This window comes from Pezoporus wallicus, unplaced genomic scaffold (genome assembly GCF_028554395.1).
Source record: "Pezoporus wallicus isolate ANWC-B61680 ecotype Strahan unplaced genomic scaffold, APGP_CSIRO_Pwel_v1 contig_13283, whole genome shotgun sequence".
In the NCBI taxonomy this organism is placed as follows: Eukaryota; Metazoa; Chordata; class Aves; order Psittaciformes; family Psittacidae; genus Pezoporus; species Pezoporus wallicus.
In genome coordinates this window covers 384,930-405,481 of record NW_026638878.1, presented here as the reverse complement: position 1 = coordinate 405,481, position 20,552 = coordinate 384,930, and the positions used below count along the sequence as shown (strand labels likewise).

The window sequence follows — 20,552 nt, the reverse complement described above, 5'->3', positions numbered from 1 at the left end:
CCCGGGGCGGGCAGCGGGAGCGGGCGGTGTCGCCAGCCGGGCCCTGGTGCGAGCGGGAGCCGCGTCCCCCGGGCCGGCTGCCTGCAGAGGGCAGCGTGCGCCCTGCCGCGGCTCCCAGGCTGCGCACCGGGCAGCGTCACGGGAGGCTGGCGGACAGCCCCGCCGCCGGCACCGATACCGGCTCCGCCACCAGCAGCGGCACCAACACCGGCACCGGCAGCCCCGGGCAGCAGCCGCGGCAGCGCGCAGCGGGCGCACACACCGGAACCGGACGCCGGTACCGAGAGTGGCACCGGAGCCCCGAGCGGTAGGAGCGAGTGGCGGTGCCCCCCCCCGGCGCCCTGAACCGGCCATGCGGTGAGGGCGTCCCGCCGGGCCCGCGGAGGGGCGGGAGGCGCGGCCGGGACGGGATCCCTCCTCCCTCAGCTCCGCCGCCGGCGCTGGCAGCCGCCGGGCGCTCCCGGTACCGGCCCCGGCGCGGGCCTGCGGGGAGCCCGTGCCCTCGGTCCTGCGGGAGACTGGCGGATTCCAGCGGGAAAAGCCCCACAACAACAACCCAGCAACAACCACCCGCGGCCGTCGGGCCGGAAGGGAATTGCAAAATCCCGGGGCCGGGATCACCGGGAGCTTGGGCTGCGTTTGGGGTCGGTTCCCGGCGCTTTGCGGCACCCGCCGACTGCTGTTTTACCCACAGGAGCGCCAGGAAAAGTCGTTTTGGATCGGTTTTCTCGCTGGCAGCAACGTCTTTTCCTCCTGGAAAGTGAAACTGCGGGATCAGCGTCCCAGCGAGCTAAAACTTGAGAGGATATGGCCGAGCTCGGCTCCGGGTCCTGCCGGGGGTTACATCCCGGGGGAGCGACGGGAATGCTGCTCGCTTGACCGAGGAATGGTGTTCTTAACCGGGGCACCGGGATCGGGGGGTCACTTGGACACGCGGACATTGGCGACGCCTCGAAGGGGATTTCTTCTCCAGCTTTTCCTATTTCCCTGAGGAACCGGCCGAGCCCTTTCCCATTCCCACAGCGTGTGGGGGTTTTGGCTGCTGTGTGTGCCCCCGGGCCCGGCCATGGCGTTGAAAGCCAGAGCGCTTTACAACTTCCAGAGCGAAAACAAAGAGGAGATCAGCATCCAGGAGAACGAGGAGCTCGTCATCTTCAGCGAGAACTCCCTGGATGGGTGGTTACAGGGTCAGAACAGCCGCGGGGAGACCGGCCTCTTCCCAGCCTCCTACGTTGAAATCCTCCGCTCCCGGTCAGGCTCCAACTACACGGATTACTCCAGCAGCCCGGCCGGCTCTCCCGGGCATGACTCATCCTTCTACACAGCTCCCTCCAACCCCAGCATCCCCTACCAGGGCAGTTTTGAGGATGATGATGATGATGACTGGGACGACTGGGACGATGCGTGCACGGTGGTGGAGGAGCCCCAGAGCGCGCCGGGCACCAACGGGCACCCCTCGCCCAGCCTGCAGTACCCGCCAGCCTATGGGCACGACCAGCACGCCGGTTACCGTCCCAAGCCGGCGCTGGAGCGGCAGGACAGCATGAGCTCCTCCAAGAGAGGCAGCGTGGTGGGGAGGAACCTCAACCGCTTCTCCTGCTTCGTCCGCTCGGGGGTGGAAGCCTTCATCCTAGGGGACGTGCCCCTCATGTCCAAGATCGCCGAGGTGTACTGCATCGAGATGGGCTCCAAAGGTCCCCAGTGGAGGGCCAACCCTCACCCCTTCATCTGCTCCGTGGAGGACCCAACCAAGCAAACCAAGTTCAAGGGCATCAAGAGCTACATCTCCTACAAGCTGACCCCCAGCAACATCAACTCGCCCGTGTACCGGCGGTACAAGCACTTTGACTGGCTCTACAACCGCCTCCTGCACAAGTTCACGGTCATCTCGGTGCCCCACCTGCCCGAGAAGCAGGCCACCGGGCGCTTCGAGGAGGACTTCATCGAGAAGCGCAAGCGGCGGCTCATCCTCTGGATGGACCATATGACCAGCCACCCCGTCCTCTCCCAGTACGAGGGCTTCCAGCACTTCCTCTGCTGCCGCGACGAGAAGCAGTGGAAGCTGGGCAAGCGCCGGGCGGAGAAGGACGAGATGGTGGGCGCCAGCTTCCTCCTCACCATCCAGATCCCCACGGAGCACCAGGACCTGCAGGACGTGGAGGACCGCGTGGATGCCTTCAAGGCCTTCAGCAAGAAGATGGACGACAGCGTCCTGCAGTTGACCAACGTGGCCTCGGAGCTGGTGCGCAAGCACGTGGGGGGCTTCCGGAAGGAATTCCAGAAGCTGGGCAATGCCTTCCAAGCCATCAGCCACTCCTTCCACATGGACCCGCCTTACAGCTTGGACGCCCTCAACAATGCCATCTCCCACACGGGCAAGACGTACGAGACCGTGGGGGAGATGTTCGCTGAGCAGCCCAAGAATGACCTGTTCCTCATGCTGGACACTCTCTCTTTGTACCAAGGGCTCCTCTCCAACTTCCCAGACATCATCCACCTCCAGAAAGGTAAGGGTGACTCCTCCCCTGTTGATGACCTCTTCTGCACGATGGCCCCATGTGAGTGGGGGTCAGGATGCAATGAGGAAATCCTGTGCTGTAGAGTGATGGGAATGGGGTATCAGGATAGGGGTGGGAATGAGGGGGGGGGGCCTGTGGCTCTCAAGGAGGCAGCATGGTCCCTGCTGGCTCAGCTCCCTGCTTACCCCAGCCTGGGAGAGGCTGCTGGGGCTGTTGGGTCCAGCATTAGGCTTTGTCCCAAGTGATGCTGTGGGCTCCTCAAGTGCTGCTGGAGGGGTCAACGCAGGCATTGTTTCCTCCAGGCCCTGAGCAGGAGCTGTTGCCTCCAGGGTGACCTGCCCTGACCTCATGAGCATCCCCATCCACCACCACTTGTTCCTCATTCTCCCTCCCTGGCAGAGGCCCAAGTTTGCTGCTCCAGGGCTGGGACATGGCCTTGGGCCAGGGGGGCTGCACAGGGCTGGTGGGATGTGGATGTGTCCTTTCTTTCCTCCAGCCCTGCTGCAGTCCCCTGGCCACACTGGACCTCCTGGGGACAACCAGGGTCAAACTCAGCAGTAAGTCCCTGCTCCTCCGAGCCCAGGAGCAGGCACCTTGCGTGCTCCCTGTGTCCCCTTTGCCCCCTCACCAGTCCCCAGAGTATTTGGGGTACAAGGGAGGAGGAGGGGGGTGAGCCGTGTCTGCTTTGCCCTTTCCATGGGAGCCCGCGGGCAGGGCTGGGTGTCCCTTTGCACGCAGCAGCGGGTGTGCTGGGACTGGGAGAGGGGCCGAAGTCCACGCACTCCTCCCGGATCGTGGGGGCAGGGAGCTCTCCCTGGGGTGAAGCCAGGGCATCCGCACGTGTCCGTGCATTGCTCCGCATCCCTGCGGGAGGCAAAGGGGAAGGGGAGGATGCAGGTCCCCTCCTCGCCTGTCCCTCCCCACCTTGTTGACACGGCCGGTTAAGAGGGGCTGGATCCCATCCGGAAGTAAGGCTGTGTGGGCAGAGCGGAAGGCAGGATTTGGCCTCCAACCTTTGCTTCTTCCTCCTCCTCTTCTCCACTGGGAGCAGGGCTGGCACGGACGGAGCACTGTAACCCCGAGTCTGGTGCCCCCAGCGAGGGGCAGGGAGAGGGGAAAGATCTGCGGGCCAAATCCTGTTTTCAGGCAAACAGGATCTCTGTTTGCCTGAAACCTCTGTGCTAATGAGGGGGAGGAATGCAGGGCCGGAGCCAGGCAGGATTCTTTCGAAACCGAGCTGTAAAAATAAATGGAAGGAGGGGGGAAAAGTGGTGTCAGAGCATCAGCTGCCTCTGGGAGAGGGAGATGCTTTCCCAGCGAGTTCCAGCCGGTACTGCATGTCCTTCCCACATCCCAGTTCACTGCCTCCCAGCCTGGGGTCTCCCAAAGCTGCTCCTGAACCCCATCCATGGGAGGACATCAAACATGTGTGGGGTAGGCTTGGCCAGGGGGCTTGGCTGTGATAACACTGCCCCATGGTAGCTTTGTACCCCAAGCCTTGAGTCGCAGCCCTCCGGTAGCCCAGAATCCCCAAAATGTGTTAAATGTGAGGCTGACTGCCTTGGGATGGGGCAGAAAAGGAGTTGGGGAGGTTGGAATCCAGAGGGAAAAGACTCCTTGAGGAGAGGGATGGGGATTGATGGGCAAGGGGAGACGACAGCCTGGGAGCACGCAGGTTCCCTTATTCCTGTGCTGGCTGGGAATGGCAGGGCAGGGGGATCGCAGGGATCCATCAGCCTCTCAGCTCTGTCCTCCGCCCCGCAGGCGCCTTCGCGAAGGTGAAGGAGAGCCAGCGGATGAGCGACGAGGGCCGGATGGACCAGGAGGAGGCGGACGGGATCCGCAAGCGCTGCCGCGTGGTGGGCTTCGCGCTGCAGGCCGAGATGAACCACTTCCACGAGCGGCGCGTGGCCGACTTCAAGAGGATGATGCAGTCCTACCTGAAGCAGCAGATCATCTTCTACCAGCGCGTCAGCCAGCAGCTGGAGAAGACGTTGCGCATGTACGACAACCTCTAACACCTCCCCTTGCTTCCCCACAGCCTCACAGACCTGCTCTGGTTGTGACGGGCTGAGACCCGCCGGGAACTCATCACGCTAGTGACCAAATACCTTTGGGCTTTCTTCCCCCCCCTTCCCGGGTGGGCAGGGAAGGGCTCGCCCACAGGCTGGATGTGCCACCTCCTTCCATGGGGACCTCCCACCCCGCCACGGGTCTGGTGGGGACGCAGGGGGTGTCACACGAGAGATGGGTGTGCTGGTACCTCCGGTGATTTTTAGCTTTCCCCAGCCCTCCCTCCTGCAGCAGGGAGGTGGGCGCATCCCAGCCTGCTGGGAAGAAGAAATCCAAGCGGTCGACATTTTGCACACTCCAGGCTTTTCTGATGGAAAGAAAACCAGAAGAAGAAGAAGATCTTTATTTGGAAGAGAATGATTTTTGTTTGTTTCTTTTTGTCACGAGAGGTTTTCAATATTTTCCATTTTTCGCAAATGTTTCTGCAGCATTTTTACCAATCACTTTTTAAATAGAAGCACAGAGGCCGAGGGCACCTCTTTGTTGTCTGGAAAAAGGGAGAAAAAAACAACAAAAAGGGAAAACAAAACGCAGCCCCAAAGCCTTTTCAATAAAATTGTCAGTAGAAAAAAACCCTCCCACCTCCTTCCCAGAGATGTCTGTGGAAAGCGGAGCTGCTCCAGCATCCCGGGGAGCCAGCATCCCACATTCCAGCCAGCTCCCAAAGTGCTGTGGGTAGTGGGGGGCTCCCAGCAGCCCAAAGCACCCACTGAAGGGCAAATCCTGCCCTGTCCGTCGGGATGGGACCCTGGGCAGCGTGCTGCTGCCGGCGGGGCTGGCACGGGGGCCTTGTTTGTGAAGGGAAATGGCTGGGATACATCGCAGCGAGGAAAGTTCGGGCCGGTTTGGCCTGGCTCCAGGGTTAAAATTAGCCCCGGCATGCAGGCCAGCGGGGTATTGTTCAAACAACAGCGGCGCTGGGAATGCTGCGGGATCTGCTGCCTGCTCCCAGAGCTCGCCTTGGCCCCAGCCGTGGGATGAGCACACCTCCATCCAGGCAGGACGCGTTTCCTCCTGCATCCCGCAGCCAGGGCAGTCCCCTCTGCCCTGCTCTGTCGCATCCCAACCCCAGCCCCATCCTACCCTGGGCCGCATCTTGGCAGCAGCCCAGCACGGAGGAGGCCGGATTCCGTGCAGGATGGCACGTTCCTTACCCCCACTCTCCGTCTGGAGCACAATGGGCACTGGGTTTGAGCCTGCCGCTGCCATCCTCCAGCACTGTGCCAGCACCCAGCTGCTCCAGCAGCTTATCCTTCACTCCAGTGTCCTGGCAGGGGGTAAGGGGCAGGACAGGGTCCCTGTGGGCTGCATGCACCTCCTCTGGAGGCTGTGCCTCAGTTTTCCCAAGGGTGGACCTGTGCCCTCCGTGGCCCTTCGGACAAAGGTCTCCCTGCCCCACCAGCTACCCCTTGGGTACCCCCATATCTGGACCATGCTCCCAGGGCTGGCTCAGTGTGGCAAACCCATCAGCTGGGAGAACCCACTTCCCATTAACATTCCTGCCCCACAGGTTTTGGGGTCTGCCTTGGCCAAGTGGGGGGCTTGAGCATCCTGCTGCCCCCCCCCCCCCCAGTGGCATCTGTGAAAGCACCAAGGTTTGGAGGGTGGACCCAGCTCTGAGCATCCCAGTGGCTGCCCCCGTGCTCCTGCTGCTGGGGGGGCACCTCAGGGTGCAGGGTGGTGGCCGGGAGGGGCATGGGGGTGCACACAGAGCTCCCTGAGCCCCAGGAGCTCTGGTTGCTGCCCTTATCCAGGACACAGCCTGGTCCCCGCTGCCCCGCAAGGCACAGAGCCCTGGGGCATGCAGGGCTGAGAGGAAGCGCTGGGAACATGGGGCAGGTCCGCTTCCTCCTCCCGCTTCCCAAGGCTGCTCCTGCGTGGGAAAGCCAAGGCCGAGGCAGGACAGTGGGTGGGGAGATGGCAGCAGCTGATGCATGGCTCCCAGGAGCTCTTGTCTTGCTTATTCCCCCTGGGGCTGTCTCCACCATGGAAGGAAAATTCTCTCCTGGGTGCGGAAGCACCCGGGGGTCCCATGGGGAAGCTGGGGATGTGCTGGGTACCACCAGCCCCAAGTGCTCCGTAACTGGGGCTCAGACACCAAAGCAGCGCAGTGGCCTGACCTGGCTCCTCCCCACGGCCAAGGCGTGCAGCTCCTGGTGGGATGGCCGGGCAGGATGAGGCCTGCCGGGCACATTGCGCTGCTGGCACACGTCAGCAAGCACGCTGGCTGCCAACGGGGAGCAGAGGCACATCAGCTCACCGGGGCTGGCAGCAGCTCCGGGGCTGCACGTGCAAGGGATGGAGCCGTGGGGTGGGATTTCACTGCCCAAGGTCCCATCCGGGTGCATCCCCAGCGCGCTGGGAGGTGATGAGCTGTGCCTGCAGAGAGGAGCAATCCCAGGCAGCCTGAAGGGAGAGCACTGGCACGGGGCAGAGCGAGACAGCTCCAACTTGGCAGCTCTGACCTGCTAATTGCTGCTCTTCTCATGTGTTTCCGAAGCGTGACCCTGCCTGGGCTGCAGCACCAGCCGCTTCCCTTGGCTGCGATGGGAATGCTCCTCCTGCTCCCAGCACTGGGAGGTTACGGGGGGATCAGCAGTGCCTGTGCAAGGGGAATGACCTGGGAACCACCTTTAGCTGCAGCTGGGCCTTGCCAGCTCTCCTCATTCCTCTGCTGCTGGAGGCTGCAGCCCTGGTGCTCTGCAAAGGGCTGGTTCCCCCCCTAGCCGGAGCTGGGGCGATGCTCAGGGCAGACCCTGTCCCAGTTCTCTGTGCCAGGATGGATAATGTCCCTCTGAGCCCAGGGAAGGTAGGTCCTGTGCTTTGGGGAGCTGCATTTCTGGGTGTGTTGGGTTTGCAGGAGGGGTGGAGAGCGCAGGCTCTGGATGTGGTTGTCCCTCCGTCACTGTCTGTCTGTCTGGAGTTGTTGGGTGTGGAAATGGAGCTTGGGCTCAATCTGTTTTACATTAAACCAGCTGCAGAGCCATGGCAGGCAGCAGCTGCGTGGGGAATGCTTCCTGATGCCCGGGTCCTCGCCTCTCCGCCCTTTCCTCTGCTTGCCAGCACCCGAGGAGCTCCTCTGGCCCTGCAGGTTAAGCTCAGGTGCTCTGTCTGAGGCTGGCGAGGTGCTGAGCGCTGCTGGGGACAGCACTGTGAGGGTGAGTGCCTGCAGCCTGCTCCTTTCCCCAGGCTCCATCCTGTCCTGCCGGGCTCGCTGCCAGGCTGAGCCTGTTCTGCAGGCTGTGGGCATGGCCTCCCCGCGCCAGGCACGCAGGGAGGGAGGCTCTGAGGTGCTGAGCCCTGTCCCACACAGCAGGTCTGGTTCCCAGGACGATCCAGCCACCCCGATCAGGTCCTTCACCCACTGGGGGAGGAATGGGTGTCCTCTTAGAGACGCCTCCTTATTGCCTGCGATTGCTCTTCCTGGCTCCCAATGGAATCCAGGGTGACTCCCGGGGCTGGTGCAGCTGCCAAAGAGGTTTTGGGGATGGGGAAAGGGAGGCAGGAGCCCCTGGACCATGTTCTGCCTCCCCAGATCAGAGGTGGGCTGCTTGCCTGAGCTGGGGGGCTCCATGGGCTTGCTGTGTGTCCGGCCCCAAGAGCAATGTGGACAATGTCCTGCAGCCTGTGGTAGGGAGGACTTTGGAGGCTGGGGATGTGATGCTAACCTGGATCCCGGTCTCCTGTTCAGGGCTTGGATGTGCTGGGAATAAACTCCCTCCTTTGCTGAACCCCTGCGTTTGCTTGGCTAAAGCTTGTGGGAAGGGTTTCAAAGGCATCTGCCCTGGGTGGCTGCTCAAAGAAACCTGTTTGGCCTATTGTTTGCATTTGAATAGGTGCCTGGAAACTGGTTCATGTCACTGGAGCTGTGACAGAGTCCCCACCACAATGCTGCCCTCGTTATTAACCCAGGGGAGGAGGCAGATGGGAGATGGCCATGGGGTTATGATCCACTTCTCTCTTTCCATTGCAGCTGTGTGGCCTGGGGAAGCTTTGCCTTGCATTTGGACTTCCCAACAAATCCTGCCCTAGAAACCCCTGGATTCTGGGGCTTATAGAAAGCAAGGGGGAGTTCTGAACTCAGAACAGAACAGCAATGACACTCACTGGCTTCTGCCACTCATGAGCCCAGGTAACCTGAGGTGCTTCTATCTCAGGGTGTCTGGAGGTGGTGCAGGGACAAGGACACCAGCTACGGAGTCCTCCTCCCTCCTCTGTCTCCTCTACTTGGTGATGTCCTTGCTTTTGACGTGCCTCCTCCCAGCCGTGAGGAGGTGGTGGCAGGGATGGTTTGTCATGTCCCTCCTGTCACACCTCCGTGAGTCACCACAGCCCGCTCCGTCCTTTCTATCTGCGTGTCTTCTGGCTCCTGCCCTGCTTTCTGCCACCCCCTGCTTTCCCTTGGCCTTGCTTTAGCCTGACCCAGTGCCTTCAGAAGCTGCATGTAGATGTATGAGGGGCCTGATGACCCCTCCTCTGCCCTTCCTGCTGCTTCCATGCCTGATGTCCCCATTCCACCCCAACCCTGCGTTTCTCTGCACTCCCAGGCAGGGCACAGCAATGGGGGAAAGGCAGAGGAGGGATGGGGGTGTGGGACACCCCCGTGTGCCCAGCCTGGGGAAACACCAGAAGCTGGAGGTGCAGGAGGTGGGGAGAAGGCCATGGAGATGCTGCGAGGGCTGGAGCAGCTCTGCTCTGGAGCCAGGCTGAGAGAGCTGGGCTGGGGCAGCCTGGACAAGAGAAGGCTCCTGAAGGGGAGACCTGAGAGCAGCTCCAGTGCCTGAAGGGGCTGCAGGGAACCTGGAGAGGGGCTTTGGACAAGGGCCTGTAGGGACAGGCCAAGGGCAATGGCTTTAACCTGCCAGAGGGGAGACTGAGATGAGCTCTTAGGCAGAAGCTCTTCCCTGTGAGGGTGCTGAGGCGCTGGCACAGGGTGCCCAGAGAAGCTGTGGCTGCCCCATCCCTGGCAGTGTTCAAGGCCAGGTTGGACACAGGGGCTTGGAGCAAGGTGCTCTAGTGGAAGGTGTCCCTGCCCGTGGCAGGGGTTGGAACTGGGTGAGCTTTAAGGTCCCTTCAACCCAAACCAGGCTGTGTTTCCCCCTAAACCTCTGCAAGCTTCATAACCAGCCTGGCAGGGAAGAGTGCAGCCCAGCTCCTGTCACCCCCAAAACCTCCTGGATCAGAGCGGTTCTGGACCAGACTTGGGTGAGGAGGAGGATGAGGATGGTCTGTGCCTCTGTGAGCAGGCAGCTTTGGTGCTTTGCAGTGTGGAGAAGCCAAAGGGCCTGGCCAGGAAACTCTGAAGCTTGTTTGGGCTGTGGTTTGCCTGCTCCATGGGCAGGCAGGAGCCAGCCCAGACCCTCACCCCTTCCCTGGGGGTGTGGTGACGTTCCCACCCCATCCAAACCCCAGATAACCCAAGTGGAGTCACCAGCTTTGCTCTGGGTTTAAACCCTGGAGAGCTGGGATCTGCACTGGGGTTTTCCAGGTTACTTGCCTGTCCTCCCCTGACCTCAGGAAATGGATGTTTCCCAGCAGTGGAAATACAACCACAAGCCTTAAAAATAACCTGCTTTGCTTTCAATGCTCCTGACAAAATAGGCCACGTTCCTTTTATTTAATCCCTGGGTGCGAGGAGAAAATCATTGGGAAGGAAAACCCGGCGGATGCTTCCAAGGGGGCCCTCGGTGGCTGCCACCAGCTGCCTGCAGACCTCCATCCCTCGCTGCGGGGCACACACTTAGCGAAGGTAATGAAGGTGCTTGTGTGGATGTGATGGGGAAGGCACAGAGCTGTGATCCCAAAGAGGATGCAGGCAATGGCTTTCCCTCTGCTCTGCAGAGGTGGTCCCAAGCTCCCAGCTGTGCTGTGGTCAGCCATGCACTGTCCCCATTTCACAGAGGGGAGAGGATGTGATTTGCCTCTGAGCAGTAGGAAACACCGTTTCCCCCTTCAGATGGGGTAGGAGATGGGAAGCAGGGAAGGAGGCAGCAGTGCTCGGGCTTGGCACCCATCAGCATGGGCTGCCTCAGGCCAGGAGGGCTTGGAGGTGCTGTGCCATGGGGCTGGGGGACATGGGGCTGCCTGTCTGCACCCTCTGGGTGCCCAGGAGGATGTGTTGCCTTCTCACTAAGCATCCGGCACCATAAATAGAGCCAGGAAAGCTGCTGGTGTGCTCCAAGAGAGCATCCAGTCTCTGCCACAGCCTGGGAGTGGGGCAGCTGGTGTGGGATGGGTTTTTACCCTGGATAAGAGGGTGCAAGTGTAAAACATCCCCGTGGTCCCCGGGGGCTTGCTTCAGCTTCCTGTCCGTGTTGTGAGCGCGGGCTGTGCCCTGTGATGAGCTTCCCAGCTGCAGCAGAGCAGGGTGTTATTGTTGGGTCCCATCCTGGGCTCAGCGCTCAGTTTTTCCCTCTGCTCTCCCTCAATTCCTATTGAAGCTTTGAGGACTCCAGGCTGGGGAAAAGTTGAGTAAGAGCCTAGAGCTTGGTCCATTACCTCCAAATGTCTCTCGGCAGCTCGCTGGGCTTAGAACAGGCCTGGCAAGGGACGTTACAGCTTACGAAAAGCATGATGCACCTCGGCAAAGGCAGCCTATGCTGTTTACTTCTTGTGCTGGAGGAGACAGCGGAAAACTGTGCTGGCTCCGGTTCCCTGCTCTCCTCTCCGGTGTCACCCTGCCCAGGTGAGCTCCTGCCATCCCTCCCTGTTGTGCAAACCCCCTTCCCCTCCCCGGCCTGGGTACAAGCTGCTGTATGAAGCATAGGGCAGGCACGCAGAGGAAGAGCGAGGCAGGGTTTTTTCTTTCCAAGTGGGTGGGGATTCCTAAATTCCCCTGGCATTGGCCACAGAGTTCTTTCCAAGCCCCATTCCAGTGTCAGCCCGCCTAGCCCTGGGGGATTTGGGCAGCTTCATCCCCAGCCTGACTCAGCCTGAGCTGCTCCTCATCCTCCCTCTCATGCCAAGAGCTGCCCATGGAGGAGCCACCACTGGGACCTGCCCGGGTGGCTCGGTGGGGACCGGTGCTCCAGCACTGTGGGGTGGCCCCAGTGAGCACCCAAAGTCAGCGTTCCCCAGGGATGCTCAGGCCTTTTGCCTGTCCTGCCTTGCTTATGCAGAGCCCCACACCCCTGCCCAAAGCCGCACACAGATTTGGGGCTCCCGGGTGGGCAGCCCCTGTATCCCCAGGGCCCTCCTGCACCCATGGGATGCCAGCTCCCAGGGAGGAGGAGGAGGAGAGCCGGGAGGAGGTGGTGGTTGCATCTGGGAGGGTCTGGACCCGCAGGAGGTCTCGTGCCTCATTCCTGAGCCCTTCACACCCAGTACTGGTTGTTTTTCAGGGGGGGGTTGGAAGTCCGGCAGTACTGGAGGAGCTCGGGGTCTGGGGGTGCCCCCGTGGCCTGGGGTGAGGGACCCGTGCCCTTGCCCTCCAGGGCATTGACAGTCGTTAGGGGGATGCCTTGGTTGGGGTCCGTCCTCCGGAAGGTCTCTTGGTCCGGCACGGCCCCGTTCTTGGCCTTGGAGGATGGGGTGCCCTGGACGTGGTGCTTCCCTGTCTTGTTGCGCTTGTGCAGGTAGAAGAGCAGGGGCAGGATGAGGGCCAGCAGGAGTAAGATGAGGCAGATGGGGATGATGATGCTGAACATGTTGGCCTCGATGAAGCTGAGGAAGGTGCCCCCCTCCACAGGGCTGGGGGTGGTGGTGGCACCAGGGCCCAGCCAGGCAGTGGGGGCCATGCCCAGCTCACTAGCATTGGGACTGCTCTGTGCTGTGCCATGGGGCTGTGCCATGGGGGGCGAGGGTGCCATGGGGGCAGTCAGCAGGGTGACACCGTAGGCTTTTGAGGCGTTGTAGGGCTCAGTGCTGTACCCCAGGGATGCTAATGCGGGTGGCACGCCGGCAGCCACCAGCTCAAACACGAAGCTGTCGCTCTGCAGGGGCTGGTCGGTCTCCCCAGCATCCAGCAGCTCTAGCCCCACCAGCCCTTGCTCCAGCTCGCTCTGGCTGAAGGTCTCAATGGGGGTGCTGGGTTGTCCTGGGTCCCGGGAGACCCTCACCAGGCGGCTGGCATGGGGTGCCCTGCGGACCTTGAACACTGGGATGCTCTTGGTGCGGTTGGCCAGCTCGCTGGCATCCAAGACACCGGTGTCCAGCAGGGCTGTGGTGCCCCTGGGCCACAGGCTGCCTGGCCGAGCCTTCACCAAGGCACGGACGGTCACGTTCACCACCCCGGTCCTGTTTGCTGCCCGGGACATGGCGAGGAACTGGAAGGCATCCTCGGGAGAGCTGAGGTCGATGAAGGTGAACGTCACCTCCCCGTGGTCCAACTGCTTCTGTGAGAAGCCCCGCGATGGCTTTTGGTTGACCTGCACTTGGCCAAACCTTGGCTCCCTGGTGATCCTGTACAGGGCATTGCCTGCCCCCAGCCCTGCGGAGCCCAGGAGGTGATGGTGGGACACAGGGGCCCTGTTCAGGTCCTGGGGCACCTCCAGCAGCACAGGGCTGGGAGCGGTGCTCCCCGCAGGCAGCACCTCGATGTCCAGTGAGGTCAGGGTGGGCGGGTGGTGGCCATCGGAGAGGCTCAGGGCCAAGGAGCCTGGGGCATGGCTCCTGCTGGCCACAAACACCACGTGGCCTGCGTTGACATCCGCTTGGGTGAAGCGGTCGATGGGCTCCTGTGGGTTGCGTGTGTTGGCCACGTGGCCAGCAGGAGGTCTCTGGAGGATGCTGTACACCATGTCCTCTGGGGAACCCCATGGCTCCGCCACATCCAGGTACTCCTGGGACACCGTCACCACGGAGCCTGGGGGCACCCTCAGCACTTCTTGCTGCTTCACCACTTGCAGCGGCTTGATGCTGCTGGTGGTCACTGTTATATTGAAGGCTTCGGAGATGACCACCCTGTCCTGTGGAGGACGGAGGGACTGCTCCGCCCGGGGCCGGAGCCAAGCCTTGAACCTGAAATGGTCTTCAGAGATGCTGTCCCCACCATGGGCATACGCCAGGTGCCCTGCAGCCAGGTCTGACTGCAGGAAGAATGGTTGAGCCCGCTCCAGGGGCACACCGGCCACCAAGAGCTGCCCATGGGCTGGTAGCCCCGTCACCAGGAAGACCACATCGTGTGCAGCTCTCTCCGGGACCAGGATTTGGCTCAGGAGGTTGGAGGCATCCAAGACTGAGGTGCCAATCTCAGCCCGCTGAGCCCTTGGGAGCTGGAGACCTGGGGAGAAAAGGGAAAACACAAAGGTCTGTGAGGCCTGGGAAGAGCCAGGGTCTGCTGGAGGAGAGAGCAGAGCTAAAGGAGAGCAAGTTAGAGCAGAGAAAGGAGGATTGCAAAGAAATTGAGAGGCATGAGAATCACTGGGACTTAGTTTGGAGAGATGATGCAGGAAGGAGTTGTTCAGAGAGCCAGTGAAAGGACGGATGCAGGTTTAGATATTGCTTGATGCAAAGCTCATGCTTGTTTTGCCATGGGAAATGGCACAGCAGCGTCTACATGCAAACAAGCTGTCCTAAAGTTTGCACAATCCCAGCTGCAGGAGAGCTCATTTGTCCCTAACTTCTCCTTTCCTTCTTTACCTTTGTTTCTCCATAGCTGGGTTGAGCGCTGGGGACACTTTGCCTCGAAGGAGATCAGCACGAGGAGGATGAAGGAATCGGAGATGGTCGTAGGAGCCACCACACGGAAGCGGATGGCATCCTGAGCCAGCCAGAAGGGCTTCTCTGGCATCTCGTGCTGGTAGAAAATCAACCTGCTGTCCACCTAGAAACAAAGAAAACCCCATGAGCTCTGCTGAAGGGTAAAATACAGACCCATGTGGAAAACAGTGCATTTGTTTCATCGCTGGTGTGATGGGCACTGTGGCACTGGGGATCGAGGAGCTGGTGATGCTGTGCCAGAGCCAATGTGCGCACCCTGGGCAATCATCTCGGCTCCAGGAAGGAGCACCCAAGCACGGGTTAAGTAAGAAATGGGAATCATCACCAGCACTGGTATGGATGCCACCATCCAGAAGTCACTGTGCCTCCCTGCCAGGATGCTTCTGCCCAGCAGCGGGGGAAACTGAGGCTCAGCAGAAGGGCCAGGCAAGCACAGCACCAGGGTGGGCAAACCTGCGTGCTTCTGAGTGATGGTCTAGCAATGAGCCCTTTGCCATGCCCTGTAAAGCCTGTCCCTGTGGGACAAAGCTCAGAGCAGAGGTGAAAGCATTGCACTCTGCTCTCACCTGCAGCAGCAGCCAGCACAGCTAGTCTGCAGCAGGGAGGGAGCTAAGGAAAGGGGATTATAACTCCCTGAGCCTCTCCCAGCACTAAATCCGAGGCTGGTGGCCGTGATAAAACCGGTGCTGGGGCAGCAGCTCTTAATCCCTCTTAGCAGCCCTTGGTAGAGCTGGGAAAGCCGTGATGCAGCTGCAGCCCAGCTCTGCCTCCTCCAGGGATCAGGTGCCCTTGGTGGTAATGGGCCGGGCTGGCACCCGTGGGGTGATGCAGGGCTGTGCCTTGGGATGCTGGGGACAGGGAAAGCTCACCTGGGCTTGGGTGAAGTTCCTGATTTCCTCCCCCTGGGCAGTGCTGAGCCTGCCCAGGCGCGGGGCTTGCTCGATGCTGTAGTACAGAGCGGTGGAGCTGGCGGGGCTGTTGCTCACTGCCTGCAGGTTCTGGCTGGTGATGGGCTGCAGGGCACCTGGAAAACATGTCCAGGATGGATTTCAACCCATGGCCTCGCCTCTTGCCTGCAGCCTCTGCTGTGGGCATCTCCCCACAGTGCTCAGGCAGGGGCTGGTGCAAGGGTCCGCCATCCAACCAGAAGGATGGGGAACACTCCTGTACCCACCTGGGCACACGGTGAGGCTCTGCTTCTTGGCCAGGCTGATGAGGGGCTCTCTCTGGGCCCTGATGAGGAAGAAGTGCCCAGGAGACAGGTTCTCGCCATCCCACAGGTCGAAGGCGAATCCCCCATCCAGTTGCCCTGCAGAAAGCATTCACTGAGTATTCTGGGGGGCAGAGAAGGCTGCAGCCCCCATTAACCTGGCGTGGCTTGGATCAGTGTGCTGAGTGATGGGGTTAGCATCCGCCTTGGTGGCACAGCTCCCCTCCAGTGCTGTCACCACCTCCCTCGGGCTGATGCAGGGGGCCAGGGCACCTCAGCACTGTCCTACCTTGGTGTGTGAAGAGGATGAGGCCGTTGTTAATCTGGGCCTGGGTGAAGCGCCGGACCTCAGCACCGGGCGCCGACCTCAGCACCACCTTCCCATTGGCGGGGGGCTGGATGGAGTAGATCACCTCCTCCGGTGGAGAGTCCTCATCCTCGGCGCTCAGCACATAGGGGCTGATGGCAGCTGTGGCACCTTCCCGCAGCTGGGGGATAGGGAGAGGCTGTAAACCCCTGTGATGCTCCCAGCACTTCTCCCCTCTTCCCCGGCCAGCTCCAGACCCCGTCCCAGCTCAGAGAGCTTCACTGGGTGCCTGAGCACATCCCGGCCCACAGGGATGCCTTGTCTGTGTGCTGGGGGATGCCTCTGTCACCCTGCACCGCTGCCAGGTTTGCCACCATGGTCCATGCATCTGCACAGTGTGTGCAGGAGGGCAATGGGGAGGGCTCGCCCCTGTGTGCCTCAGTTTTCCCAAGCACTGGGAATGGAAGAAGGCACGGTCCTGTGCCTTTGACACATTGCTCCCCATTGCTCTGCAGGGAAAGGGCTTTTAGCGGGGTCACTGAACCCTGAACTCGCTCCCTGGGTGCATGATGACCACAGCCCTATCTCTCCCAGGCTGGATGTTTTTCCCAGCTCATGCTCCCAGCAAAGCACCCATCCCGCTGTGCTCTCCCAAGGCTGCAGCGAGGCCACCAGCCGCCCCAGCAAACCCTGCAGGAATGACAAGCATGCAGCCGAGCTCAGGGCCACTGTGAAGCTTCCCAGGGCCGCTTCTCCCAGGCCCTGGGGATGCTGCCACCCCAAAGCCCCAGCATCTCCCATCTCCAGCTGGAGGCAGTTTTCCCTGCTCCTAATCCTTTGCACACCCCAGAGCTGCCTTTCACTCTCAGGACGCCCAGAAAACATGGGCTGCATGGACTGAGCCTTCCTGCAGCGCATGCAGGGCGGGGGGGCAGGATGTGCTGCATCCCGCAGCATCGCGCCCCTGGCCCGCATCCCGCAAGCCCACAGGACAACACCCCAGCACTGGCTCTGCTGCTCAGCTGGCTGTGATGAGCTCTTCTCTGCTGCTTTCAGCTGGCCTAATCCAAAGCATTGCTTGAGTGGGTGTGGGTGCCGGCAGTGAAATGAAATCCCTTGGAAGCCCCCATGGGATGGCGGGAGGCAGGCTGGAAAACACAGCTTGGGAGGGATGGGGCGGGGGAAGCACTGCTGGACACACGCGGCAGTGGGTGCTGCTGCTGTGCTGTGTGTGCACCCAAGTTTCAGGCTGCTCCTTCTCCACAGCCAGGTCACTTCAGTGCCCTTTGGAATTGCTACCACAGCCGGGGCTCGGTGCCAAGGAAAACTCCCTGTGGTCAAAGCCTGGAGAGGCGATTGTAGGCGGGGGGGACTGGCAGCACCGGGCATCACTGCTCACTGGGACACGGTGGCTCAGAGCCCGCACCACCGGGGCTGAGCCACCTCGCCATGCTCCCCGTCCTCTGAATTATTAAAGCCTCCTGCGTGGTTCCTGCTCCCATTATGTTTGCTCAGCCTCTGTGTCGCCTCTGTTCTCCAGGAGAGGCAGCGGAGCAGCGCCCGGAGCGTGCCCGTGTGCGCTGGTGCAGCACTGGAAGCCTCTCTCTTGGTGGCATCCTGCCACCCTTTCTCCTGCTGCAACCCAAGAAGCTGCTTGAGGCCAAGCTGCCTGGTCCCTTCCAAAGGGCTCTGCTTTGAGGTCTGAACCCTGCCTGCTGTCTCCTCATCCCTGCATGGACTCTGCATCCCGGCGCTGGCCGGCACAAGCAGCAGAGGGAAGCTTTGTGCAATCCCTCTCTCCTGGACCCGGCCTGACCTTTAAACGCTGAAGTCATCTCTCGCCACAGCACAAACACAGCAGGGCCGGGCCCCTCCTGAGCCTTGGGTTGCTTTAGCATTGCTCCCGCTGGGAGCAGGGAGCTTTTCCCAGCTCCAGAGCCCCTCCTGCGGGCTGCTGAGGTTACCCCTCCCAGGGCCGGGGGGGGATCCCGATGGAAAGGCACATGGAACAAACTCAGGGTTTATTCTGGGAGCTTTTTCTTTCTCTTCACCCTTTTTATAGCATGGTGGCTGGGAGGGAAGGACGTGCTTCCCTGAGTGCCTTGCAATCACTGGGCTAATAATGGGCTGGCTAAAAATAAGGCAGGGAAGGAGCTTCCTTCTTCTCCTCCTCTCACACAGTACCAGCTCTGTGTCTAATGGATGGCACAGGGGCCAGAGCCGCTCTGCCGCCTCCCTCCAACCTGCCAGAGCAAGTGAGCCAGCAGAGAGGAGCTTTGTAGCCTCTGGAGCAGGGATGGGGCCACCATGGATTCAGCAGCTAATGGGTTAACCAGTCTCTATGGGAGTGCAGGATTTGTGCACAGCTGGGACAGATCCTGGAGCACTCCTTGCATTATAAAAGGGATTGGCTGGGGAGGGCCCGAGCTTCCTAGGCTGGGGAGTGTAACTGAGGCAGGCCTAGAGCAGGGGCTGGCTGTGGATGGGGTACCCCAAATTTTGCTGGCAGCCCTGAGTCCCTCTCCTTGCCTGTCCCCTTCCCTTGGAACATCTCTACAACTGCCTGACAGGAGGATGGAGCCAGGAGGGGCTGGGCTCTGCTCCCAAGGGACAAGAGGAACCGGCCTCAAGCTGCACCGGGGCAGGTTTAGATGGAGCTGAGGAACAATTCCTTCCCCAGAGGGTGCTCAGGCATTGGAACAGGCTGCCCAGGGCAGGGCTGCAGTCACTGTCCCTGCAAGTGCTCACACACCGTGGAGATGAGGCCTCAGTGCCGTGGGTTAGTGGTGGCCTTGGCAGTGCTGGGCAACGGCTGGACCTGATGATCTTAAGGATCTTTTCCAACCTAAACAATTCTATGTTTCTATGATCTTTTCCAGAGCCCAGGCTCCCAGACACCTTCCCAAAGTCACTGCAAGGATCTGGCCATGGTGATTGTGATGGAAGGAGCAGCATTCTCTCCAGGCAGCTTGGGAAAACTTGGGCTGGGTGAGGATAGCCTGGGGGGGTGGCACTCCTATTTGCTACTAATTTCTTTGCTGCAATTTGCAATTAGTGACCCTTAATGGGGCAGCAGGTGCTTGAAGCAGAAGAGAGGACTCTAGCAGCTAGTGAGACCTATTTGCTTCTGCCTTCACCGAGATGGGTATCAAGAGGGGTGTGAAAGGTGCCTACACAATGGGGCATTCCCACTCTGCGCTGATGGAGCGGGCCCTGGGGCAGGCTGCTCCGCGAAGAGGCGGCGGGGGGCCGCTGCCTGCCGCCGTGGCACGCAGCTGCTGCAGGGCGATGCTCCCATCTTGCGGCCGCTTGCAGCATCGACCGGGCGGAAGGAGCGGGGCCGGCGGAGCCGGTCTCCGCCTCCTGCAGCGCCTCCCCCGGCCGGGAAACTGCCCCCGTCCCCCGGAGCCCATCGCCCGCCTGTGATCCGCGTCCCGGCTCTGCTGTGCTCCATTTGCCAGAGGTGCGTGACCAGGCTTGGAGTAGGGGGTCCTGTCAGGTCCCCATGAGGGGCTGACACCCCCCCACCCCCGGTGTCCTGGAGCTAAGCATCGCGGGGCGGCTGCCCGCCCATCCCCGTGGCATCTTACCTGCAGGCCGGCGTTGACCCTGAGCCGGGGCCCCTTGGAGCCTCGGGGCAGGATGGTGATGAAGACGGTTCTGGGCTGGCTCTGCCGATCCACCTCGGAGGCGTTGGCCAGCAGGGTGAAGCTGTCTGTCCTGGCGCCGGGGCCGTGCTGCCGGTACTGGATCTGCTGCCGTTCCACCTGTGGGGCAGGGGCTGGTGACCCATGGGGAGGGGACCTGCGCACCCAGCCTGGGAGGAGGGAGCAAGGTGCGCACCTACCAGTCGCTCCGGGGCATCCCGGTGCGGGTGCTCTGCCTGCATCCCCACCCTGTATCCCCAGGACATTTGAACACACCATCGGGCATGATACATGCCCCTCACCCCAAACCCCTCCATCCCAAGGGCAGATATCTTGGATGGGGAGAGGACCCTTTCCCATTCTCTCAGAGCTGCTGAGGGCTGGAGCCCACCCTGGGATGTTCCCAACCTCCCTGGGAAAGCAGCGTGGTAGGCAAGGGCCACCCTTGATGCTCTACCTCTCTCCAGGTGAAGCTGTGCAGCCCAGCACCCATGGACCGCTCGCTGTTCAGGAGGATGCCGAACCGGGGCGGCTCGAGTACCATGAACTCCACACCCAGAGCCGTGTAGTAGGGGTTGGGGATGTTGAGGATGCCCGTGGAGAGGGTGGCAGAGCCGCCTCCTGGCACCGTGATGTTGCGGACATCCAATGGGACGGTGATGGGGAGCACGGCCAGGCTCACCACCACCCCTTCCAGAGGGTCCGCACTGCTGGCTGTGATGTCCACCACAAACTGGTCACGCTCCTCCTGGGGCTTGGAATGGAGGTAGAGGACTCTGCCGCTGTTGATGTCCTCCTGGGTGAAGGACTGGATGGGGTCCAGGCTGGGCTGCTCGTTTGAGTCTTGGCTGTGCTGAAGCATTGCCAGGAAGCCAGAGGTTGGGGGGCTTCTCACCAGGTAGACTATGTCCTGGGGAGGGATCTCTTCATGGGTCACCTGGGAGTGTGGGGGAGATAATGTCAGTGTGAGGCTGGTGCCTACAAGCCTGGACTGCCCCACAGCCCCACTGCTGTGCAATACCCTAAGGCTTTGCTGTGGGATAAGCTGCAAGAGTCACCTTGTCACTCATGTGATGCCAGAGCCCCCATCTACCCCATGGCAAAGCCCGACAAGTCATTTGCGCTGGGCAGATGGG

At 61.3% G+C, this 20,552-nt stretch overlaps 2 protein-coding genes and 1 long non-coding RNA gene across 3 annotated transcripts in view; 2 read left to right on the top strand and 1 right to left on the bottom strand.

The window, feature by feature from the left end:
* The first annotated feature begins 237 nt into the window (after positions 1–237).
* On the top strand, positions 238–5,121 carry SNX33 (sorting nexin 33). Its single transcript, XM_057412960.1, has 2 exons — positions 238–2,507; positions 4,284–5,121. Exons 1-2 carry the CDS (start codon positions 1,067–1,069, stop codon positions 4,535–4,537), a joined length of 1,695 nt encoding a protein of 564 aa, XP_057268943.1. The 5' UTR covers positions 238–1,066; the 3' UTR covers positions 4,538–5,121.
* A 1,818-nt stretch (positions 5,122–6,939) lies between these two features.
* On the top strand, positions 6,940–14,422 carry LOC130601111 (uncharacterized). The gene is made up of 3 exons (XR_008972591.1): positions 6,940–7,401; positions 11,214–11,277; positions 14,188–14,422. It is a non-coding gene; the product is annotated as an uncharacterized LOC130601111 (long non-coding RNA).
* The window catches only part of CSPG4 (chondroitin sulfate proteoglycan 4), a 26,611-nt gene continuing 17,375 nt past the window's right edge, over positions 11,317–20,552 (bottom strand). The window contains exons 4-10 of the mRNA XM_057412958.1: positions 19,874–20,353; positions 19,360–19,536; positions 15,752–15,950; positions 15,427–15,561; positions 15,122–15,276; positions 14,172–14,355; positions 11,317–13,812 (exon numbers count right to left, since the gene is read on the bottom strand). Of these exons, the coding sequence (XP_057268941.1) occupies positions 11,906–13,812; positions 14,172–14,355; positions 15,122–15,276; positions 15,427–15,561; positions 15,752–15,950; positions 19,360–19,536; positions 19,874–20,353 (3,237 nt within the window). The 3' untranslated portion in view covers positions 11,317–11,905. The remainder of the gene's footprint in view (positions 13,813–14,171; positions 14,356–15,121; positions 15,277–15,426; positions 15,562–15,751; positions 15,951–19,359; positions 19,537–19,873; positions 20,354–20,552) is intronic.

What these genes read in the sequence shown, in the direction of transcription:
- SNX33 (XM_057412960.1), top strand. Translation starts at nt 1,067, where the DNA reads ATGGCGTTGAAAGCCAGAGCGCTTTACAACTTCCAGAGCGAAAACAAA. An exon ending in CATCATCCACCTCCAGAAAG is followed by an intron (nt 2,508 to 4,283) that starts GTAAGGGTGACT and finishes TCCGCCCCGCAG; the next exon opens with GCGCCTTCGCGAAGGTGAAG.